This window comes from Ceratina calcarata, unplaced genomic scaffold, assembly GCF_001652005.2.
Source record: "Ceratina calcarata isolate Rehan_Ccalc_2016 unplaced genomic scaffold, ASM165200v1 scaffold48.2, whole genome shotgun sequence".
NCBI lineage: Eukaryota > Metazoa > Arthropoda > Insecta > Hymenoptera > Apidae > Ceratina > Ceratina calcarata.
In genome coordinates, this window is record NW_017172225.1 from 2,953,790 (window position 1) to 2,977,009 (window position 23,220).

The window sequence follows — 23,220 nt, forward strand, 5'->3', positions numbered from 1 at the left end:
TACGTCACATCCGTTACAGAGAAGCTGTCGAGCTCGGGGAGAAGCGTCGTCGACGATTTCGAAACCGGACTCGTAGACCGTAGCGTAGAGGGAAAAAGCGACGCCCTCCCCGAGCGACGCTTACCTGGGAAACGCATCGACGGGTACTGTTGCACGTAGATGCGATCAAAGCGGAAGAGAGAAAACAAGAAGAGGGTAACGTGTAGACGGGGAATCGGTAGAGAGGTGAAAAGCGTCGAACATAACGTACAGGAGGAGGGACCGGGTAGGTACGTAAAGTTATCGGGGAGTTTGGCCGGTTGTTGCAGTATCTATGTACTCGTATGTATATCGGCGTGGGTGGGTGGATTGTGTTTCGCTGGTCGGTGGTGGCGGCAGCAGCGCTGGTGGTGGTGGTGGTGGTGATAGTGGTGGTGTTACCGCTGCTCTGCTGCTGCTGCTGCTACTGCTTCTGCTGCTGCTACTGCTACTGCTACTGCTACTGCTGCTGCTGCTGCTGCTGCTGGCGGTGATGGTACGGCCACGGCGGTGGTGGTATCGGTATTGGTAGTGGTGGTGGATGCCCCTCAGTGTCCGGCGCGCCTCCGACAAGCGTGCTTCGGTCGTTATAGGGATCCTTTGGCGTTTCGTCGTTATCGTAAATGATATCGGCGAGCCAAGTAATCGAGGGGAGGAAGGGGAACGCGAGGATAGCACGGGCGAGCGAGTAAAAAGGGCCAATTGCGATTAATTGGTGAATCGGGATACCTGCGATCGGAACTCTGGATTTGAAGGGGCGCGTGTCGAAGAGGATGCACGCAAGAAGTACGAGCAGCCCGCGAGGATTCGTACACGTCGGGAACACGCATCGGTCGCGGTCGCGATTCCTCTTCTACAGGCGGTAGAGAGAACAGGAACTGTTCGGTGAACGAAGAAGGACTTCCCGTGTGTGTGGAGAATCCGGATGCCGGCACGGATGATAGTCGCACGTCTAGCCGTTTCAAGCCTTTAAATGGTGCATCATTCCGAGGACCTTAGCCGTAGTGAAACATTAGGTACGCATAGAAAGTGTCCGAGGAAATCTAGAAGACCATAGTGGTCCGTCGTATTCGTCGTACGTGAGACCGAATGTAAACGATCGACATCGAGAAGAGTGCCATTCGTCCACATGTAAAACTCGGTCAGAAGTTTTCGTTCGGTAGACGATCGTAGGTGAGATCGTGTTCGGTTCCCTTTGAGAAAGGGAAATACGAACGAAGGAGGAACGAAGGAAGGAAGGAAGGAAGAGGGAAATGCGTTCGCGGTAGAAATCATTGCTCTGCTCGAACACGGTGAATCTTGTGCGGGGGTCTGCGGGTCGGCGACAGGGGGTCGAGATCAGGGAGAGGAAGTGTCTTCGAAGGGCGGCGAGTTCGGAACGTTGACACGAGGGAACGGGACGATACGGAGACGGACACGAGGCGCGGTTGCGAGAGACCGCGTATCCGCGGACGGTGCAAACGGTGAAAACGAAAGCGCGAATGGCCGAGAACAGGGTGAGCAGGGTGGTTACGGCGGTCCATCTCGCGGGTGAGATCGATCCTGAGACAGCGACACCGGGTTGTTGTTGGTAATGGGGGGTTTAGGCGAGAATGCCTTCTCCCTGTCGCCGCCGTCATCGTCGTTCACTACCTTCTCAACAGGTTCCCGTCGTGGCCGTCGCAGCCTCGTCTCGTTCAAGTATCGTTGGCCAGGAACGAGGAGGACCCTTTGCACGGACGCACCCGTTCACCCGAACCCGGTCGTCGTCGCCACCGCGGGATCGGCTCGCGTTACCGGTAGATTTAGAGATAGAAGCGAGCAGCGGATCGGTGGTGGTGATCGCCGATCGATACCGATCGATACCGGCGTCGAGGACAGCCGGCTCGGAGAAGCGGAAGAAGCGACGAATCTCGGTGTCGAGGAGACGAAGAGGAGCGAAAGGAGCAGGAGAAGGAGGTGGTGGTGGGGGTGGACGAGGTGACTCGCCGCCGAGATGCACCAGGTGTCGTACGGAGCAGGACTCAGTTCGAACGCCGCAGCAGCAGGTCGAAAAGAGAGGCTCTGGGGGAGGAAAGAACGCCGGGAACGGCATCGCGGCCGTGGTCACCGTCATCGTCACCGTCACCGGCGTGCCGGTGCAGTCGCTGTCCCCGCGACACCTTTCGATCCCTCGATCGATCGCACCAGATCGTGTCGAGAACAACGACATCGTCTATCGTCCACCTCTCGTGTCCCGTCCGGATACAGAGGATCGCTCCTGCCGTCCAACGTCCTCCTGATAGGATTGGCGCTCTGCTGCCTGACCCTGTCCCCGGTTGAACCGCGGCAGAACCATCGCCAGACCTGCCCGGGGTGCCCGCATCAACAACAACAACAACATCATCATCACCAGCAACAACACGTTCACGAGGCCCACTACCGGGGCGGTGGTTCCGAGAGGAAGGAGACCGCCCCCCCTACCCCGGACGACCTCAGGCTAGAGGCCATCAAACATCAAATTCTTTCGAAACTTGGCCTTACGACGCGGCCGGACGTGAACCGAACTTTGGCCACGGTACCTAAGCAATTAGCCCTCGAGACCTTGTACAGAGCCGAGGCCCAGTCGTCGTCGTCGTCCCGTTACCCCTCGCCGGACGCCTCGGTCCGAATCGATCGCGATCGCGAGAACGTCTACTCGGCCGAATTCCTCTACGGTGCCGACGAGTACTCCTATAAAAATCTCGATCAACGCGCCGACAGCTCCGCGAAGGAGAACGCGAGGATCGCGTCCTCGTACCGGGGATACGGGGAGCACGAGGGCCACGATCCAGAAGAAGAGATGGACGACTTCTACGCGAGGACCTCAGAGATCATCACGTTCGCTGAACCTGGTAAGCGTGAGATTTCGCAACATGTCTATGTACCTACGTACGCCTCTCGTCGCAGCTGACGATTCATGACCATTCGTCTACGATCGGTCAATCTTTTTAAACGGACTTCTCGAGACTTTGACTGCAACGCGTGACCGATCACCTAACGAACTAACCGAAGTTCAGCTTCGTACATGTCCGACGCGAAGCAACGTTGTATTGGATTCGCGAGAGCCGTTTAAGGCGAAAGCAGAAACATAGATTTCGTTCTCGTCGATCGTGTACTCGGAGTACTTATCCATGGTGTAATGCAATAAGTACGTGCTCGATCCAATTTTCGTTCGATCCATTCGCGGACAGGTTGGTTCGCGTTAGCCCTTGTCTCGCGAGTTTTCGTAAACGACGATACCGCTGCCGCCGCCCGGGTGACGAACCGTACGTGCGTGCCGTTCCAATGGTTTCGAATCGCGCGAGCGAACGAGTCGCGAACAGAGAGTAACAAAGAAAGAGAAAGATCATACGCAGAGAAACGTCACGAACGACACCTTGGTTCGCGTGCATGCGTGGCCACACGGCTGAAGCCACGTGGCTCGTGGATATGGGTGTCGCGCCACGACACGGTCTATAGTTCCGTTCCGTAGTTCAGTAACTCTAAGTTTAACAATAAGGGTAATAAAGCCAGTTGGATGTAGAAGCGGCAATGTTGGCCAGCGTTTCTGCCCCACCGCCGCTACCATCGACACCCTCCCTCCCATTAATCATATAAGTACGTTATCAACTTTTTAACAAAATATTTATGCAAAATGTATCGAGACGAAACCCCGAACGAGAGAAAGTGCTGCGCGCATCGATCGAGCGAACGCGTAGTCGTCCGATAACGAAAATTAACGTTGTTCCATCGAAAGTTCGCGAGTTTAGCTCGCGAGTTTATACCTGTCGCTTAATCGTCTCCGACGTGGTTAACAACGAATCACTGTTCGCAATTGTCTCTTGACCAACACAACGGTCTGACAGTCGACCGCCGCGTTTTTCCGCGTCGGACGATCGATCCGATTCACGTTTTTATCGTCGCCTCGCGCGTTGCCTATCGCTCAGCCTGGCGAGCGTGAACCGTGGTGAGCGGCCGTTACAATCCGAATCTCACGCGCGTGAAATTGGTGCATTAAACTGCATTATAATACGACATGCGTGATACTTTAACGTTAATGTCGCCGTCACTATACATAGCCGTTGAACACGTCATTCTTTTTGAAGAAACTAAAGAAACTATAAACCACCGTCGCCTCTTCGGTATCGATTCGTGGCCGCCGGCAAGGAGACGGAGGGGGTGAAACTTTCGTTCCATATTTTTTTTTTGTCCACGTAATACAAAAAAATTACACGAGCGTAGAGATTCCGGGGGGTTCCGTCCAACCGCATACTTCCACGGACAGTATCCGTCCCGGATCAGCGGTGGGCGGTGGGAAATATGTAGTCTATCACTCGACGGGCTTCCCTTCGACGATACCACCTCCTCCTCCTCTTCCTCGGGATAGGTTACTCTCGAGCGACGTAATGAAATTGAGAATTGGAAAAATGGGACAGATTCACGGATCGCGACGATCGACGAGAGGGTCTCCAAACAGATTTCGTTGTTATACAGGAATGGATCGAGAAACGAGAAATTAAGGCGATCATAAGTAATCGTCGAACGTCCCGGAGGATCGACCGATCTTTGTCTCTCCGCTGGGTATCGAAACGTGTATGCGAGCCTAAACGTTCGTTCGCTGGCGATAAAATCCGAAGGAGACAGAAGCTCGTGCCCGTCACCCGTTGGTGGTCGAGGCCGTTTCGAAACGAAGACATGAGTTGTTCCCACGCGTTTCCACGACAGACGAACCCCGAAGAAAGCCTCGGCGGCGAGAAGAAAGCTGGTTGGAACTTGGCGCGACGCGAAGATCATTTTCACCGTTCGCTGATGATTAACAGAGAGTATCGTGAAACGCTCGATCGTTGACGCCGTTCACCTCGCCCGCCGCTTCCGTGTTCTTCTTTTCATCCACTTTCAGCATACGCGCCTTCCCCTTTCGTCCCCTTCCCATCGTTCCCGAACACCATCTCCGAGTCCATTCTATCGGCATTGCCGAACGATGCCGATGCCGCGAGCTCGCAGTCATAATTTCCACGGTTTATTGTGTCTCGAGTTTTTCATGTTCAAGAGGAAACCATTACTCTTGACAGGGAATTGCACGGTATATTGCCAGTCGCTCCCGAAAACGGACGACCGGGGCGTCCCCACCGTAAGCGTCGCGCGTACTCCGATACCGCGCGACGCTTTTGCCAACGATCTTTCACACTTTTCCTTCCCTCCGTTTAATTAGTCGCAGCCGGTTGCACGATCGGTTGTTTCGTACCGGCTTCGCACGTGCCCGAGCAACGCGCTCGACTCCGTCAATCCCCGTTAAATCTGTCATTAAGACGCCTCTGCTCATCCGCTCGTTTACGTTCCCGTGCGTGCCGGTACCGGCCCGACCGTCTGGCCATCGACGCCTTCCTCTACTCGCGCGAGCCGCCGCGAAAACTTACAACCGAATTAATTTTCTGTCTCCACTTTCTTCCCACTGTGCCCCGGATGCCGACGACGAGCGTCGTGTTCCTTCGATGACGATCGCTCCTCCGTTCCTCTGTGTTCGTTTCGAGGATTCGTTTTACGTCAACGTCAGCAAGACCGTTCGTTGACCACGCGTTAGTAACGGACCAGGTCCGAGTGGAAGGAGAGCGTGTCAGTCGATTATATTTCGACGAACGTCGGTATTTTTCTACTTTTCCGTACATACGAACACGTACGTTCGCCGTCGGCGTCCAGTGATCGATCGAAAATACCCTTGTGCTTGGCGATCCAGCCGCCGTGTTTCAATTTGCATCGACGCACGTGCGGGCCTGACGACCAAACGAGAACACTTGCACGTTATCATCATGCATGTCAACGGTCACCGCGGAGCGTGTTCACCGTTCAATCGACGAAAACGTTTTTGCGGGTGCCTTAACATGATTAAAGGCAAGTCACCCCTTAATGTTAACGTTATCGGTCGCGGACTAAAAATTCATTTGTCCCGACAGAATTCGCCGCTTTTCATTTCGCTTTTTACGCTTCTCGCACGCGTTCGAGCTTAACGATCCCCTGCATAGAACCCGGTCGGAACGTTCACAAGAAGAACGCGAAGAAAGGAAGAAGAAAAAAAAGGAAAAAGAAAATGCGATGCGTAACATAATAAAGTATATGTCGTCGCGACGAGCGGAACACGTTTCGCTATTTGTCAGAATTGTTCGTCATCGCCGGAGGAGATCTCGACGTCGTAGACGAGAGGAGGTTCCCGTCGTAGAAGCTGGCCATTATACGCGCTCGACGGTTGTTCTCTTTTAAAAAGACTTGGCGGCGGCTCCGGTGAATGCAATTCTTTGTGAAAGCTCGGGGCGGCCGTAGCCTGTAACTCGTCCTACGTAGCAATCGTGGCAAACAAAACGGATATCCCTCCGGCTTTTCCCCCTCCCTCTCGTCATTTCGCTCTCTCGAATTCGAACGTCGTCGACGAGAATCCCTGTTTAATTCTTCACACCGTCTACCGTTCCCTAACCCCCCCCCCCTTCGTCCTGCTTCCATCGCTCCGCCGATCGTTTTATTCGACGTCGTTATTAAATACGATTTACGACTCGTAGGTGATTTCGTCTCGTTCGTTTTATCAGGGTTGTAATCATTAAATTTATATCGTGCATAAAACAGCGTGTCCGCGGCGACTCGCGTCGATACAGGAGGCGACCGTGTCTCTCCTTCCACGGCAAGGAACGAATTCCGAAATTCCTCTTCTTCTACCGCGAACTATGCCAAGGTTTACAAACTCCCGACATCCCGATCGATCTATCTCCTTCGGAGGGACTCGTCGTCCCCTCTTTGTCCCAGCGGCGCGGCGCGGCATGGCGCGGCTCGGCTCGACGCGGCGTCGAGTTGTTACCACGGCCGTGTCCTTTTCGGTTGAAACGCGGCCCGATTAGGTAATAACTGATACGTAATCGCGACCAATCGGAGCGCATCGAAAACACCAACCCCACCTGTAATCCGTTGAAATCCGCGACGTTCGTAACAGCTGCGTTCGACCGCCTTTAACGGCCTGTTCCTCGTCGGACACCTACCACTACCACTTTCTCAGGGAGAGGCGGAGAAAATCCTTTCCCGAGACCTGCTCGACCTTGAACGGTCCGCGGAGTTCCGAGTGACCGTCGAGTGCCGAAGGGGATGGAAAATCTCTGGATTCTTAACGGACTGCCCTTCGGTCCCTCGCCCGAATATTTAACCGCGTAAACGTGTCAAGACGTTTAAACACTTGAACGAGGCGCCCTCCCCGTCAGCCGCGTGTTTTTAATTCGTTGGCCACGTCGCGCGTCGTTGGCTGGTGTTCCTTTTCGAATCGTCGATCGTCCCTCAAAAGGGCAAAAAGTATCCGAAGCCTGTCCAACTAACGTTGCACTCGTACATCTGTCGGCTCCTTAATCTTTCCCAGCAAAAGGAAGATGAATAGAAGTCGGTGGAGGTGGAGAGAGAATCGCGTTTCAGAAAGTCCTGGAACAGTGGTGGAGAGTTCGTTCAACCTCGGGGAGAATCCCAGGGACAAATTCGCCGGATAGAGCGTGCAGGGGTTAAGACACGACCTTCCACGGGAAAAGAAAGAAAAGAGAGACAGAGATTTCTTCGTTGCTCTCCTTCTGCCTCTCTCTCTTTCTCTCTCTCTCTCTCTCGTTCTTGATACGTGGCAAAGGAGCCGGAAGGTGAAGTGGGACGGGGCAGGCGCTGGGTATGGTAGAAACGTCGGTCGGAGCAGGGAGGCTGACGGGATGTTCAGGGTGGGATGGTACGGTTCGAGATCCGTTGGAGTGGGACAGGGTCGAACTCATGGACGAACGAGCCGACGGATAGGACGGCTGGCGCCTGTAGTCAGATCGATGCACGTGGCTCCAGCTGGGCGCCGCTCTTCGTACATCTCCTACTGGTACACCCCCCTTTATTCCCTCTTGACTCTCCTCGTCCTGCCGTGCCGCGCGCTCCCGCTCTCGTGCTCCGGAGTAGAAATCGAGGGTGTGTTTCTCCGTCTCACGCGCGCCTACCTTCAAACGTTTCGTCTCGACGTCGTCCGATCTCACTGACCACACCATTACGCTCTTCGATCGGATTTTTCGCATCTTCATCGATTCACCTCTCTCCTTTTCGATCTTCGTTCGCGCGCGGCCATCGGCTTCGCCCGTTAGTCGTCGGTCGTTGGTCGTTAGTCGCCCGTTTCTCTCGCTTCGTTTCGTCCAGCATTTATTTTATCACACCAGCGAACGAGCAACCATTGCCCGAATTTCCAATCCCACCGATCTTATCTTCCCTCTCGCTCGCTCGTCCTCGTCTCACCGAGGACGGAAATCGATGATCACCAGTCGGTACGATCTCGCGTCGCCTAAATCGTCTCTATAAATTTTGTCCGATTAAAATGTCGACAAAACGAGAATCTCGATCTGTTCGAAAGGGTGTTCATTTCTCAAGGATTGGCCCGATGCATAATTCTGACACAAGTCGCGCGAACTCGGCTTCGAATCGAACGGCGGAGAGCTCGGTTGCCCGCGACTCCGTCGACCGGACGAATCAATGATCTCGATAGTTTCGAACGAACGTTCCCTCCCTTGAACACCGGGAGAATCTTCCTTGATCATCCTTCGACAAAAGAGTATGATTCGTCTAATCGTACGCTAGGGCGAATACAATTTGGCCGTGCTCTTAATGTTCCATCCCTTTCGTCGTCTCACGACCGAACGCGCATACAATATTTTTCTTAGTGTGTACGGCGGCAGCTTATCGATCTCGTCGTTAGATCGGATTCGCTCGTTCCGATGAAATTTGTGTTACGAAGGGAGAGGGTTGAACGTAGCTTCCGACGACTGGAAACGTTCGGGAAAAAGAACGAGGATCGAACCGAATGAAGTCGCGAGTAAAGATGCGTTAGGAGTGAGTGCACGGTGGCACCGACAAAACGTTTCACTTTGAACGGTTGAAACGGAGAAGCTCCCTCGCTCGGTTTGAACGCACCCTGAGCTATTGTAACTCGTGACACGACCGAAGTCGCAAAGGCTGGGACGATACCGCGACAACGTCACTCGCGACACAAATGGCAATCAGACACGCGACGGAGTGCAACCTCTTTCCAGGAACGTTACCTTCTCTACCATACCCGATGCTCTCGTCCCTCTGTACGCGTTTCACGATCAGCGGCGAATCGATCGGACCTTCCGTAAAAAAAAAGCGTCCTTTCGCGACGTGTTGTAACGGACGCCTATAAGAACCGTTTCACGAACCCTCGACGAAACGTGTCGTCGTCCAACGACCAGAGTTCGTTCGTCTCGACTTCGATGATCGACGAGGACAAGTTTCAATGAATCGAACGCGTTCATCACCTGTGGACACGTGATTTATATGGTCGTGTTCGCACGAGCGGCGAACAGGGGTACGTAGCGCGAGCGACCACGTGGCGGCGATAGATCTGGATCAGGGTTACTAACCAGCTATATCTGACCCTCTTATTTGACTGATCGTATTACAGTCAATCGTCTCGACTCTATATAAGATACACGACATACCGCGAGGTTGTGAACATGCGGTATTATTGAGTAACGCATCGGCATCGCGCCGCTCCGTAATTAGATTCGCGCCGAGGTCGACGAAGAAACACGTTCAAACCTCTCGTTACCCCGGTTCACGAGTTCCCGCCCCGGCGACCCCCCCGTTCGTTACCCCTCTTCGAACGACACTCCGTTTTTTTTTCTCCCTTCCGTTCCGACCGTTCCCCGTCGACCGCATCGGCGAATCGTCGCTCGGACCGTCGTCATCGTGGTCGTCGTCGTCGTCTCCCTTTCATTCTCTAAACTCCAAACTTCGGTTCCTGTTTCACGCCTCTGTCATTCCTATGTCCTTTCTTTCCTCCACGCCCTTCATCGCGCCCCCCCCCCCCCTCCACGCCGTGCTCGTTCGTAGTGGTTTTCCTCCGCGTTACTATACCGCGCGACGTCTTAAATGGACGACTTGGCGACGAGGAGACCCCTCTTTTCTTCGGTGACGTGCTCCCGCACCAAATTTACGGGCACGTTCTACCGTGATCGCGCTAACCTCGTTTACGAGCGGTCGCGCAGCAGCGAGAGAAAGAGACGTTCCGTCGCCTGGTTTAAAAAAAGAAAAAATATCCTCCCGATCGACGACGATCGGGGATCGGAGAAATCTTTTCCCTACTGTTCCCTACCCTACGTTGGCTGATCAGCGTCGCCCTTGATCACCGAGCTTGTCGTTTCGTTCGGACCGGCGACGAGCCGAGAATGCCGGACGCCGAATTCACGTTCACGAAGTTCACGCTACAAATTTGTTTTATAAAACTACGTTTCGGAGCCGTCTATACGACGATTCGATAGCGGAAAATACGTGTAACATCGGTTTAATCGGGTGTGTCTCAATTTCGATCGTGATCGTAAACGTTTTAACACAGATTCCGGCTTTCGACGCGTCCGATCAATTTCACAGATCACGTTCAATTTGTTTCTGAACGTAGGTATCTGTACAGTTCCGTCGATCGCGGTATGGTGACGGTAATAATAAATGAAATCGTTTCTACGTATTAGACGCTGTATCCGTTCGTCGGTTTCGTCTCTCCTCGCGTTTGCATTCTCTCTGTTTTTTGCGTGGAGAATGGAAAAGTATCTTTCGTTATTACGATTCCGAATGTGCGTATCGTGTTCTAGCGGTAGTAGCCAAGAGTTCTCGGTCCAGCGAATAGCACCCTTAAATCTTGTCTCCTCGACGAGCCAACGATCCACGAATCGTTTCGTGCTCCGGCTTAGGTACATACCAACGGTAACGGTGTCCTTAGTTCTAGCAATAAAGATTTTCATCGTTGACAATTTACTCGAACAATCCCGGCCGATCGCTTCTTCGTTTTGCGGTAATCAGTTCCGTTTCGTACCTATCTGATGAAACCGCGGTTACGTACAAGAGTAACTCGAGACGAGAAGTGCTCCCGTCCCGATGTTCGAAAACCAAATCGAAATTTCCATATTTTCGTAACGGGGACGGGGGAGGAGGGGTAGGGGGTTGGTGTACCCCGACCGGACGATGTTCGTGCGCGGGATTCGACCGTTCGAAAAGACGCGAACCATCAACGAGAGCGAGAAAATGGGAATGTAGACCCGGCGTTGTCGCATTGCGGCGCAACGGCAAAAGTACCCGATGCGATGTACCGACCTCGAAAAGTGCGACACACGATGTGCATCGAAACCCGAGTCGTGCAACGCCCCTCGTTCGATTCCTCTTCGTCCATCCGAATGGTTACCACGAACGTTTCCCAACCGATTCCCAACTCCGACAGAGAACCTGTGACCATCCACAGCTTTTATCTCTCGATTCGGCCGACAGTCCTCGTCACTGCCACCACCGGCTCACCTCGTTAACCCGGATCCGTCGTGTTAATTTCGCGTAGCTACACGTCCGTCAAAAAAAAAATTGAAATTGTGCACCAATTTCTTCTACGTTTCGTCATCACGTCGGGTCGGTGGGCACCTCGAGACCGATTGAACAAAGGGAGGTGAGAGCAGGACTTGACACCGGTCCTCACCGCGCGACGATCTCGTGGCAGCTCTCCTGATCCACGAGCCAAAATTTCGGTGTGGTAGCGGCACGCGATGCACGATAGGTATCGACCTTCGTTTCGTTTAAGAGCAATGCGAATTCGATTTTAAATCCTCTGTACTACGCGCTACGTACACGGAAGTATGTGTACACGGAGTAAATCTGGCGATCGTCTTTTTCCTTCGTTCGAAGAGAGAATTATTTTCCCCCTTCGCAGGAATCCGAGCCACGTAAAATCGGCCGTTCGGTACGCAACAACCTGACACGTATACTCTATCGATTGGACCACGCTCGAAAGGTCGAGCGAGCGTACAGCCAGAAGAGATCGGTAGCTTGAACATCCCTCGGTAGTGGTTCGTCGTCACGAGTACGCCGTAGCCCCGGTAGAAAGTCCTGGTGACGTCGCACGGGGGTGCGGACGTCGTTGGCTCGTCGCAGGGGAGATTTCTGGCTGTGTCTCGGTGTCGGTGTCGATGTCTCGATGCTGATACCGATACCGATACCGATGTCGTTGTCGATGTCGATGTCGATGTCGATGGCGATGGCGATGTGACAGTGTCGGTGTCGGTGTCGGTGTCGGTGATGCTTACAAACCGGCTACGTACGCCGTACGTAGGGGGTAGGAAAGAAAAGGAAATAACGCGAGTGTGCGGCGGGGGTTAGGGTAGGGGGTAAGGAACGGAATAAAAGGGGTGGAGTGGCAAAAGAGAAGGCGAGGCGGGTGGGCAAGGGGGCCGCGGGGAATGTGCGGCGGAAGGCAGACGGGCGGCAGACACCCCATGCTTATCCCCGCTCCTTCAGCTTCGACTCCGTGACTCACCAAACCGTTAAGGGATGAAGCCACGTTGCCTCCCGCGGTGTGCGTGCACACCGTTATCGTCGTCGTCGTTGGCTCGTGTCGGTGTGCGCGCGCGAACCAATCCGTGTCCGTGTGGTGACGCGTGCTGCACTGCTCGATGGCCGCGATGTATCTCTTGTTACGTTTGTACACACGAACAACGTTCCTCCCGCCTAGTGCCGCCTGCCCGTTGTATTTCATCGTAGCTGCTGGCTGGTGGCTCGGCCGTGTGTGTGTCTGCGTGTCCGTATCCCCGCGAAAACGCACACGCTCGAAGCTCGCCGTCCACACGCTCCGAACCGCGTCGAGTGCATTACACTGCTCTCCCTTTCTCTCCCTCTCCTCCTCCGTCACTCTCTCGCTCCCTTCGTCGTGTCTCCTTCGGGTTCTCTCTCGGTTGCGTAGTTTGTACGACGCGCGCCGTGACGAGAGGGGTTGCTTTACCGAGTGGCGAAAGGAAATCGGGAGCGAAAGAAGCGATTCGTATCGTACGTAAAATCTGTCTCCGACCGTGGCAATTCCTATTGTTGTATTCGATCAGAAAATTCGCACGGCAATTTTTTCCACGCGTTCGCCCCCCTCCTCCCCTTTCCAGGGTCGCCTTCTCAGAATCGATACCTAATGAGATGCACGCATATCTGTTGGTCAGGGCGCACGCTGAATGGGCAACCGTTGCTGGAATTTCCAATGTCGAGCGGCGAACCGGCCTTGGAACCCCTGAGAATTAAGAGGGCAACGCTTTGGACGAGAGTCGAGTACAGGCACGCCCATCGTTATCAGCACCATCGTCAGGGTCAAATCAACCAAAGAAACATCACCCTCTGGGTGTTCAGGGTACGCTGCGGTAACGTGACGCACTTGCGTGGAAAGGTAATCTCCGTGACAGACTTACGAAACATCTTTTCGGAGATCGTGAAGCCCCCGCGTGAAAACGCGCGGTAGAAACAGTTCGGCGGTCTCGCCCGGTTTATACAGACAGCGATTTCAATCGCATTAAAACGTACGCCGCGACGATCTTAAATCGTCTTACCGATAATTTGTCGAATATTATAATACCGGCTACCGTTGTCGGGTTTCAGCCGCCGATAAGCTCGGTGGGGGGCAGGGGTGGGGGTGTTTGACACCCGTACGTAGGTACTCGTAAGCGAACAAACGCGGGGAGATGAAAACAATGGGGGTGTACTCGTGGTTTCGCAGGAGCTCGGCCAACACCTGGAAATGGTGACGTCGCTCGCGGTGAACGTCGGACAACTGGGTTGGCTCAAGTTCGACGTTACCAAGGTCGTGAACAGTTGGTACACGACGAGCAGGGACAGGGACAAGTTGACGCTGCTCGTCGATTGCACCGGATGCGGTTCGCAGCACGTCTACGTGTCGACGTTCGACGGGCAATCGCCGCGCGTGATCGAGTCCTCCCTCGACGCGAAAGGTAATTGAAATTCTCGTTAAAAACGGATTGGTATTCAGTTTTGCAACGGCACGCGACGATCAACCCCGGCCTTTCTCAGGTACGCAAGATCCGGACAGGCCTTTCCTGGTCGTACGCACGGATCCAGCGGCTGTGAAGCGTGTCAGAAGGCGTGCGATCGAATGCAGCGGCGCTATAAAGGGCCAGTGCTGCAAGCAGAGGTTCTATGTGAATTTCGCTCAGCTCGGCTGGGACGACTGGATAATCGCCCCACAAGGGTAAGCGGAAGAGAAAGAGAATTGCATTGATCTCCCGTGACGATCGTTTGGTCGAGTCGCGTTTCGTCGTCGAGCCTCGCCCAGTATACTACACCGGCACACGGAGGAGAGCCACGGTGTGGCACGCAACCGTGTGCTCTTACGGCTCGGCGTCGACCGGTATGTCGACACTCGTAGGGCATCCCGTGAAATCAGAGTGTCGCTTACAAGTGCAACGGCCCTAAACCCTTGACTTAAGAGCAATTATTGCTAGCAGAATTGTCTCTGGTCTAAAGCTTAACGAAGCACGCGTGTCTGAAACACCTCGTTCCGAGACCGACGCTAACGATCGAAATCCCTGTTGCACCTCGTTGACTTTAAACCACCGTCGCTCGCGTCATCGCGACTGGCTAATTGATCATTCGCTCGTCGTTTCAATTGAACCCGACGCGCGACAACGCCTGGGAGAGCATTCGACAGACACGTATTTCTTTGGCGCCGTAGGTACTACGCGAATTACTGCAGGGGTGACTGCGCGGCCGGGCACAGGACACCGGACACTTTTCTCAATTATTACACCCACGTGATCGAGGAGTATCGCAAGATGGATCGACTGGCTGGCATGCAACCGTGCTGCGCACCCCTCAAGTTTTCACCGATGTCGCTGATCTATTACGGTCCCGACTCCAACATCATTAAGAGAGACCTGCCGAAGATGGTGGTCGACGAGTGCGGCTGTCCTTAAACCTCCGCCCGATCCGCGTCCAATTGCGGTTCGACCGGCGCGGTGTCGCCGTCGGAGCGACGACGCCTCGAATTTTTACCTAACGTTCTTTTCGACGTTCCGTTCGCTCTTACTCGCTTATTATTATTATCATTATTATTATCGTTATCGAGGAGACCTCGTATCGAAGCGGATCTCTCTGCTACTCGTCATCGGCCGATGCCGTGACAGAGACGTAGGGGCGGGAGTACGCTCTCGAGACGGTCCAAGTACGTCTGTGTATAAATATTAGAAGACCGTTTTTCTCTCGTTGGCTTCGACGTTCTCGTTCGAACGAAACGAATTCCTTGGTTTCGTGCGCGTGACCGTCGGTTTTAGGTGACGGCTAGATGAACCGACGCGGTCCGCCTGCGAATTAACAGCACGTTCGAACTTTTCGTCGTGAAATTTCTAGCTAGTTCAATGAAGCTGAATTATTTACGCGTTATTATACTGATAAGAGTCGCCTCACGGCGAGGACAAGGGAGAAGACAGAGTGTGCGTGTGTGTGCGTGTGTATGAGAGAGAGAGAGAGAGAGAGAGAGAGAGAGAGAGAGAGAGAGTAAGAGGTGACAAAAATCTCGGGAAGAACGACGACCAAGTGGGAAGAGTAGAGAACGAGGGCGAACAGTTTGGTCGGCTCTACTGCCACCAGTTTAAAGTACGAATGCCTCGTTTCTACGTGGTTATTAGACTGTTAACTGGGAATGACGAGAGTCGACACGTCTGCTAGCGTTTCCTTACGTCCATTACGGTCTTTCGCTTTTTAACGTATCGCGACACGTCCGCACTCTAAAATTACATTCCTTCCCCGACCTTTGCTGACCGATTCCCGTACCAAAAGAGATTCCGTCGAGAAAAGCGCTGCCCAGTTAACAGACGAGCGCAGTCGCGATGAAACGAAAGAAAGTCAGTGAGAAAACTAATGAAAGTAAAAAAAAAAACAAAAAAAGAGTGATTCCATATTTACGATTTATGTATTACATATGTATATTATATACACGTATAGACGCGCGAGGTGAATCAGCCGAGTATAAATATTTAAATAGGAGCGTAAAGTTTACGTGTACGCGTGTTACCGTTCACGTCTGAGATTCAATTAACGGGATCCGGGCGTTAACGATAACATCTACGACGCGACTCAATCTGATTGCCTTGTTTTTTATGCGAAACGTTTGAAAGTATCGGAGAGGATCGACGTAAATCGAATTAAAAGGTATTATCATGAAACATGCATGCGTGCATAATAGGTCTGTACGTACGCGCGTACGCGCGACACCGGACGCGTGTACGCGTGGACGTATCTACGTGTGTACGCGTGCGCGCGTGTGTCATATAAATATAAAAAGAGTGAAATGTAAATGCATACACACGAAGGACGATATGTTCAAACTACCGGGGATAGTAGAACTCGTGCTGGTTTGGGTGGGGTTCTTGCGTTCAACAGTTCAAACAGCTGCCGACAAGAGGGTTGTTATTATTTATTGTTCGAATCGAACGGAACGCGCGTGTCTGGTGTCATAGTTCCCTGAACGAAAAGGGAAGCGACGGGAACATCGCGCGCGTGTGTATAAATCCAATACATCTCGAAGAACTCGACGACGAAGTCTCGCGGACCGTGGGGTTTCGCGCGTGCGTTCGTAAAAAATCTTCTACACATTTCAATTCGGCTGTATGGGAATTTGATTTTGCACGAGGATCCACTCATGAATTTCGTTCGCACGAAAGAGTACGCGCGTTCGCTAAATTCGTAGCGTGCGCACGTCCACGCGTGAACAAGTGTACGCGCAACGTACCCCACGCGATACTACGCGGATCGCGTATGAAATACGCGAGCCTCGCCGGGAGACGAGAATCGAGTTTCTGCATTTACCGCGATACTCTTTCGACGCTCTTTCTGAACTTATACACGTATTTAATCGAACGAAAGAGTTTAATAAAAAAACGCGCGTGTGCTCGCGAAAAAAAGTACTTACCGAGGCGAAAACCGAGGTTCGAACGGCGCTCGGAAGGATTACAAATAATGAACAATACAAAATGACAATAATTAATCGACGGTCTCGAAGAAGGCCTCGAACAACGGGACAACAATTTTTTTAGGCGAACTAGCACGTATTGGTCCACAACGTTTCTCCCCCTTAGACTTTTCATTGGCTCACCGAGACCGAGGCGCGAGATTTTTCACCATAATTATTATATTATATATTATATTAAAAAGAAAAAGAAAAACGATCGATATTGTATGCGCGTCGCGATAGACGAGCCGATCGAACGAAGAGACACGGTGATTTTTAAAACACAAGAGATGTGCGCGTATATTGAAAACTACACGTGGGGTCGGGTCGACCCACGCAGCCTTACTGGGCCTTACTAAAATATCGTATCTTTGCATCATTATTAAAAACTGTATCTATTAATGTAACGATAAAGCTTAAATATTTAAACGATGAACGAACGAACGAACGATCGCAGGACTGTGTGCAGTAAAAGATGACGGAGGATTGACGGTGAGGGGCGACAGAGAACGTGCAAGAACGAGGAGAGGACGAGATAGGACGTGTTATCCGCGTCTGATCTGTTCGATCTGTTCGAATCTGAAAGGAGAAAAATCGACGTGTAACATAGTAGATACGGACGGGAAAGGTTTTCGCGGAAGAAAGTAAATAAGTAATCGATTAAAAAGGATGGGAAACCGGAATATATGAGAAGTAGCAGTCCGGTTTTTCGACGCCGATCGTCAGCGTGTTCCTTTCGGAATCGGAAATTCTGTGCAAATGAAGAACGATATTTTTTTCATGAGAAGCATGTAGTAGAAACGACGAGATAAACGTAGCAAAAATGTATGGATGCATCCGGACGAGAGAAGGGGCGGGGGGGGGAGAGGCTAATAGGTAGTAGGGTGAAAACGAGAGCGTTTCGAGTTCCGTCGCTTGCCTAATCACAAAAGATGAAAATAAAAGACTAATTGCGTCCAAAGTAGAGTTTTATAAAGCTAAGCGCACGTTCCGGTGTCGTCGGAGCTTTGGCAGCACCTCAGTCTCCTTTATTTTTTCCACAGTCATCGCGCTCTGTCCTTTGCTTGTAACAATTCACGTACCATAGACAACACCATCGCCACTGTTCGCCATCGCTACTCTAGCCATCGCTATCCTTTCTTACCAGTACGTCCCGGAAAATTATGATTAGAACCGACGGTGAGCACCACCAATTACGAGTCTCGTTTCTAATCTATCGTTGCCGTCGCCACCGTTATACGATCAATGCCACTGAATCAGTGACATCTCGTATACTTCCAATCGCTAGCACTGTCCTCATTGCGTACTATTTGTTATCAATGCTACGAAGAATAAAACATTTTCCTATCGTCCCGATCATCGTTTCCACTGTCATTATCGCTAGAACTCGACGAGTTAACAATTTAAACCCGAATAGTCACGAACGCCATTGTAACATCATTATCGCTAATAACGCCGGCCCTGCTGCTCTTGTCGCTGCTGCTGCTGCTGCTGTTGCTGTTGCTGTTCACGTTGCTGCTTTTGCTTCTGCTTCTGCTTCTTCTGCTGCTGCTGCTGCTGCTGCTGCTGTTGCTGCTGTCGTTCTTACATATTCTAGCGATCTAATCGTGCTGCTGCCATTGTGACTATTGATACCCTCAGATATTAAATATATATTATATACATACATTATATCATCTTTATTACCGTTTGATTTTTCAAAAAGAATATTTTTTCGCGGGAGGGGGAGGGGGGAGACGGTAGGGTTTAAGCCAGGAGCACGTAAGGGTCTCCGCAAAGCCTTCAACAAGCTCAAGGACTGTGTTTATTATCCAACTTTATTGTAAAATAAAACGGTAACGATGCCGATAATAATAACGACTAATATTAATACCGATATTAAATACACTAGCGTTACTAATAACAATAAGTACAATGATAATAATAAAAATAATTATGAGGATAAAAAACGATAAAATGAAGACGATAATTATGAGGATTAACCCTGTTACGATTAATATCTTACTGTTACGGCAACTATTACTACTACTCCTACTACTACTCCTACTACTACTAGTAATATTAATAATAATACTCCTATTACTACTTACCTATTACTTATTACTAATACTACTACCACTTCTACATCTACTATTACTAATATTTCGACTATTACTACGGTTATTAATAATTAATACTATTAATTTTACTACTTTTACTACTTCTATTACATTATTACTACTGTAACGATAATTATCATTGTTATTCTTACCATTACTACTATTACTATTACTACTATTACCACTATTACTACTACTATTACTATTACTACTACTACTACTACTACTACTGCTACTACTACTACTACTATTCCTACTACAACTACTATTACTACTACTACTATTACTGCTACTACTACTACTACTATTACTACTACTATTACTACTGATACCATTACAATTAATAGTAATTAATAATACCATCGATCAACATTATGATGATAATAATAAAAATAATAATGTTGATAACGACGACGATAAACGAGGGTTACGTAAGAAACGAATGAACAAATGTGTTCGGCCCGAGAACCTCTACCGAAAGCAATTAAGTCTATCCTCTGTAGATTAAGATTTTTCAAACGGTCAAGAGAATCACGGGAAGGGAACACACGAAGGCCATGGCAAAAGCGTTTTCTCACGCGTGCAACGCGTCAGTTTGGAAAGCAAACACTTTTCACTCGGTCTGCCATCTCAATCAGTATCGTCCTCGTATCTTCGGCAATGTTCTAAAACAATGATACCTCTTATCGTTCCTATTTACATAGATCGCTTGTATAGATCATACATTGATTCCGTAACTTCGCAATTACTCCATACTGTAATCATCTTTTACCTCGCTGAAATCAGGTTTTTTTTGTAAATCTTTTTCCAAGTAAAAGCTTGTACTGTATAACATGAAAAGTGCGAAATTCGTTGGTCAAACGGTTGTATCGGTGATAAATAAAAAGAAAGAATGGCGAGAGCGATAGAAGGGATAGTGTGCGCGTGGCGTGCAAACAAGGAACAAAACGAGAGAGAGAGAGAGAGAGAGAGAGAGAAAGAGAGAGAGAGAGAGAGAGAGAGAGGAGAGAAAGTGGGAGCTATGAAGAAATTAGAATGAATCGAGGAGCAAAGAATATGATCGGAGCAACCAGCGACGCATTGGATGAGATGCCGAAGATCCGCTACTGTGTTTTATTTTACATTGACGAACGTATGAAGTATTGTTTTCGGAGTCAAAGTTTACCGAAGACGAACAACCGTCCAATTCTCGATGTACAAAGACGGAGTAGAAGCGACTCTTTTGCACTCGCCTGATACTAATATAATTTGCGTTTCACTTGTAATCGCGGGGCAACCTTTCGAATTCTTTCTTTGGGAACAAATTGTTTGTAAATTAGAACGTTTCCAAGTACAATTAGAATCGTACTAGCACTAGCGAAACATGTATACTTCTCTTCTGAATCGCGTTCAACTCTCGTCACAGAACAGATTCTAAACTGAGTCTTAGTCTTATTTGGCAAAATGTGTCATAAGTACAGTGAATATGTAGAGTCAGGTAGAGCCAGCCGTCCATAGGCTTCTTTCAAAGTGCTTTTCCTAAGGAAGTCGATTACTCATCAAAGTCGTCCCGAACGCGACCAGAGTAGGACACACAGCATGTCTTTCTTTTTCGTTGTCTTCTGTACAGGTAATAAAGGCGAAACGACTCGCGATCGAGCTTGGATCGATCCTCAAATGTATTTGCAATGCAGACTCAAAGTGCCTTATGACAATTTCTTCGTACCGCGAGAGCAATACGTATAACCGAGTCACCGAGCGAAGAATAAGAATTGGTAGCGGTCGCGAAACAGCTGGTGGTGACGCGTGTGTAAGGAAGAGGAGATAAGAACGAAAGCGTTGCCCCGTCGCGATAGGAGCTCATGCGAATGAAAGTTGTAAACTCGACGCGTGTCACGCTGGACGCGAGAAAGACGAGTGCGAGAAGACGCTGGGACGTGGGACGAAAGTGAGGCAAGGAAGGACGAAGAGGAGAAGTAGGTATCAATGGCAGCAGCGTTAGCAGCAACAGCAGCAGCAGCAGCACGGTAGTATAGCATCGGTGTGAAAAGGATGAGTGATGATAACGCGAGAGACGAACATCGAGACGAATGAAAGCCGATCGAACGTCTCTGCGCAGAGTGTACGCATCGTTATACGATCGCTTCGTTCTTACGATCGAGGTCGAGACTTCGAATCGGACGAAGCTGGCAATATCGTGGATAGGATTCTAAAAGCGTCTCCCATTGCCAGATTCGATGAGAACGTCTCGATCCGTCCACAAGCATGTTACTCGCGTTTAGACAACAACGTGCGTGCCAGCTTCCAGTACCTTGTCGATCATTCCGTTCATTCGATATAGCCTTAACGGACAGACGCGATCGTATTGTTAGGGCCAAACGATCTTCGTTAAATCTGAATTCTACTTCCAAGCCACAGACCAAAAGTTTGATACTGATCAACGCTAATGCCTATTTACTTCTATTTATTTAACTTCGTAGCAATTACTGTGTGACGAAGTTAGTTGGGACACGAGCGAAACGCGGACGAGGATTAAACTCAGTTACGAATCTGTTAATTTCATTTAAGAGTAGCGCGACCATGTCTTTTTTTTCCTTCTTCCCATTTTCACTCTTTCGATTATTTCCCCTTTCCATTTCTCGCTGTCTCTCTCTCTCTCTCTCTCTCTCTCTCTCTCTCTCTCTCTCTCTCTCTCTCTCTCTCTCTCTCTCTATCTCTATCTATTTCTCGCTATTTTTCTCTGTCACTCCAGGTCTCTCTCCGTGACTCGTTTGCTCGCGAAATAAGTATAAATACATTACGAAGACTCGTAACGAGCAATGGTCTGGGTTCGAGTGTTTAAATTAGCGATCGAGAATTGAAAAGCGGGGACGATCGCGAAAGAAGGATAGTTAATAACACGTCGATCGAAGGAAAATGTATCTACGAGCGCGATCGCGGATCGTTTCGCTGACACACAGTCTATACATAACGTATATGTATACTCCGTTGGCTCGAGATCTCTCTACACTTCTCTAATTAATTAATAATTGTACATAAGCCCCGAAACGTTCGCGATCGGCTTCCTTTGTAATTAAACGGAACGAGCAAAACAGAAGAATACTGTACTAAGCGACCGTGTAGCTGTAACGTGTAACTATTACTACTACGGTGAACGTGAATGCTTTAGCCAACGTTTGAGGCGTGTGTTAACCGATTTACGCGCATTATTATTGTTAACGATATACAATTGTATTTACTTTTATAAAAATAATGTCGGATATTGTAATTAAAATTCTATACCGAAACACCACTCTGTATCCACGAGAGACGAATAAATAAAATTATCAAAACAAGCGGACCGCGAGTGTTCGTCCAGTTTAAAAGACAGAGCCGAAGCGTATCATCTCCGGTCGGTGTATTCAGAGTCGCGTTGCTCATTTTCTGAAGATCGTCTTAAGCATTTGCCATCCCTGCCTTATCCCATGTTTCCAGTTCCCTGTCAGTCTTGTGTACAGGGACTTAAAAAAATGATTAAGGCAAACTTAAATGTAAGTAACGACTCAGAATAACGGGGCCTATGTTAATGTTCCGACTAAAATCTCGATTTGCAACGAAAAATTTAGTCGATCCATTCTTTGCCCCCCATCCCGCAACCCGTGTCATAAAAAGACACGGAGGAGATAGCAAAAAAATTTGCCCGATGCTGGATGCCCACCCTCGAAGGAAGAAAACTAGCAGCGGAGAAGTATACAGCTAATGTGCAATCGTTGTGACGGTGCTCACTGTATAGATAAAAAATTCGGGCTTTCGATTTTTCGCGGCTCTGAAGCGAAAGTGCTTGGCTCCAATGAATTTGGAGTTGCTCGTGGCGCCATCTAGCGTTCACGGCTGCGAACCCGCTTTTCTCTCTGGTGCAGCAATATTGGAGCCAAGCACTTTCGCTTTTGCTAAAAAATTTCGTTTTTCCTCAATAACTCCTAAACCCTTGGAGATACGGGAAAATTGCATAGGACCTTTTTTGTAGATCTCGTCGTCCTCTATAAGAAAGGTCGTATGCAATTTTCCCGTATCTCCAAGGGTTTAGGAGTTACTGAGGAAAAACGAAATTTCAAAAAATTCCGCGGTGACGTGGACAATGCGACACAGACGACTGCGCTCACGACTGTCGCGCGGGAATTCAAAAAGACTGAACACAACGATTCAACTAACATGGCAGATACAGAAGTTATTAATATACTTTATTTTTCAAATGATCAAATTTATTGATTTACAATAGTTTCTTTATAGTTCACTACCTAATAATAGCATAAGAAGCAATAGTAAACATTCGTTCTACAAATTACGCCACGAGAT

General features: G+C 49.9%; 1 protein-coding gene across 1 annotated transcript; it reads left to right on the forward strand.

The window, feature by feature from the left end:
- The first annotated feature begins 587 nt into the window (after window positions 1–587).
- Window positions 588–18,893, forward strand: Actbeta (inhibin subunit beta). Its single transcript, XM_018029511.2, has 5 exons — window positions 588–2,870; window positions 13,014–13,234; window positions 13,562–13,793; window positions 13,873–14,050; window positions 14,534–18,893. Exons 1-5 carry the CDS (start codon window positions 1,994–1,996, stop codon window positions 14,772–14,774), a joined length of 1,749 nt encoding a protein of 582 aa, XP_017885000.1. The 5' UTR covers window positions 588–1,993; the 3' UTR covers window positions 14,775–18,893.
- The last annotated feature ends 4,327 nt before the right edge of the window (window positions 18,894–23,220 follow it).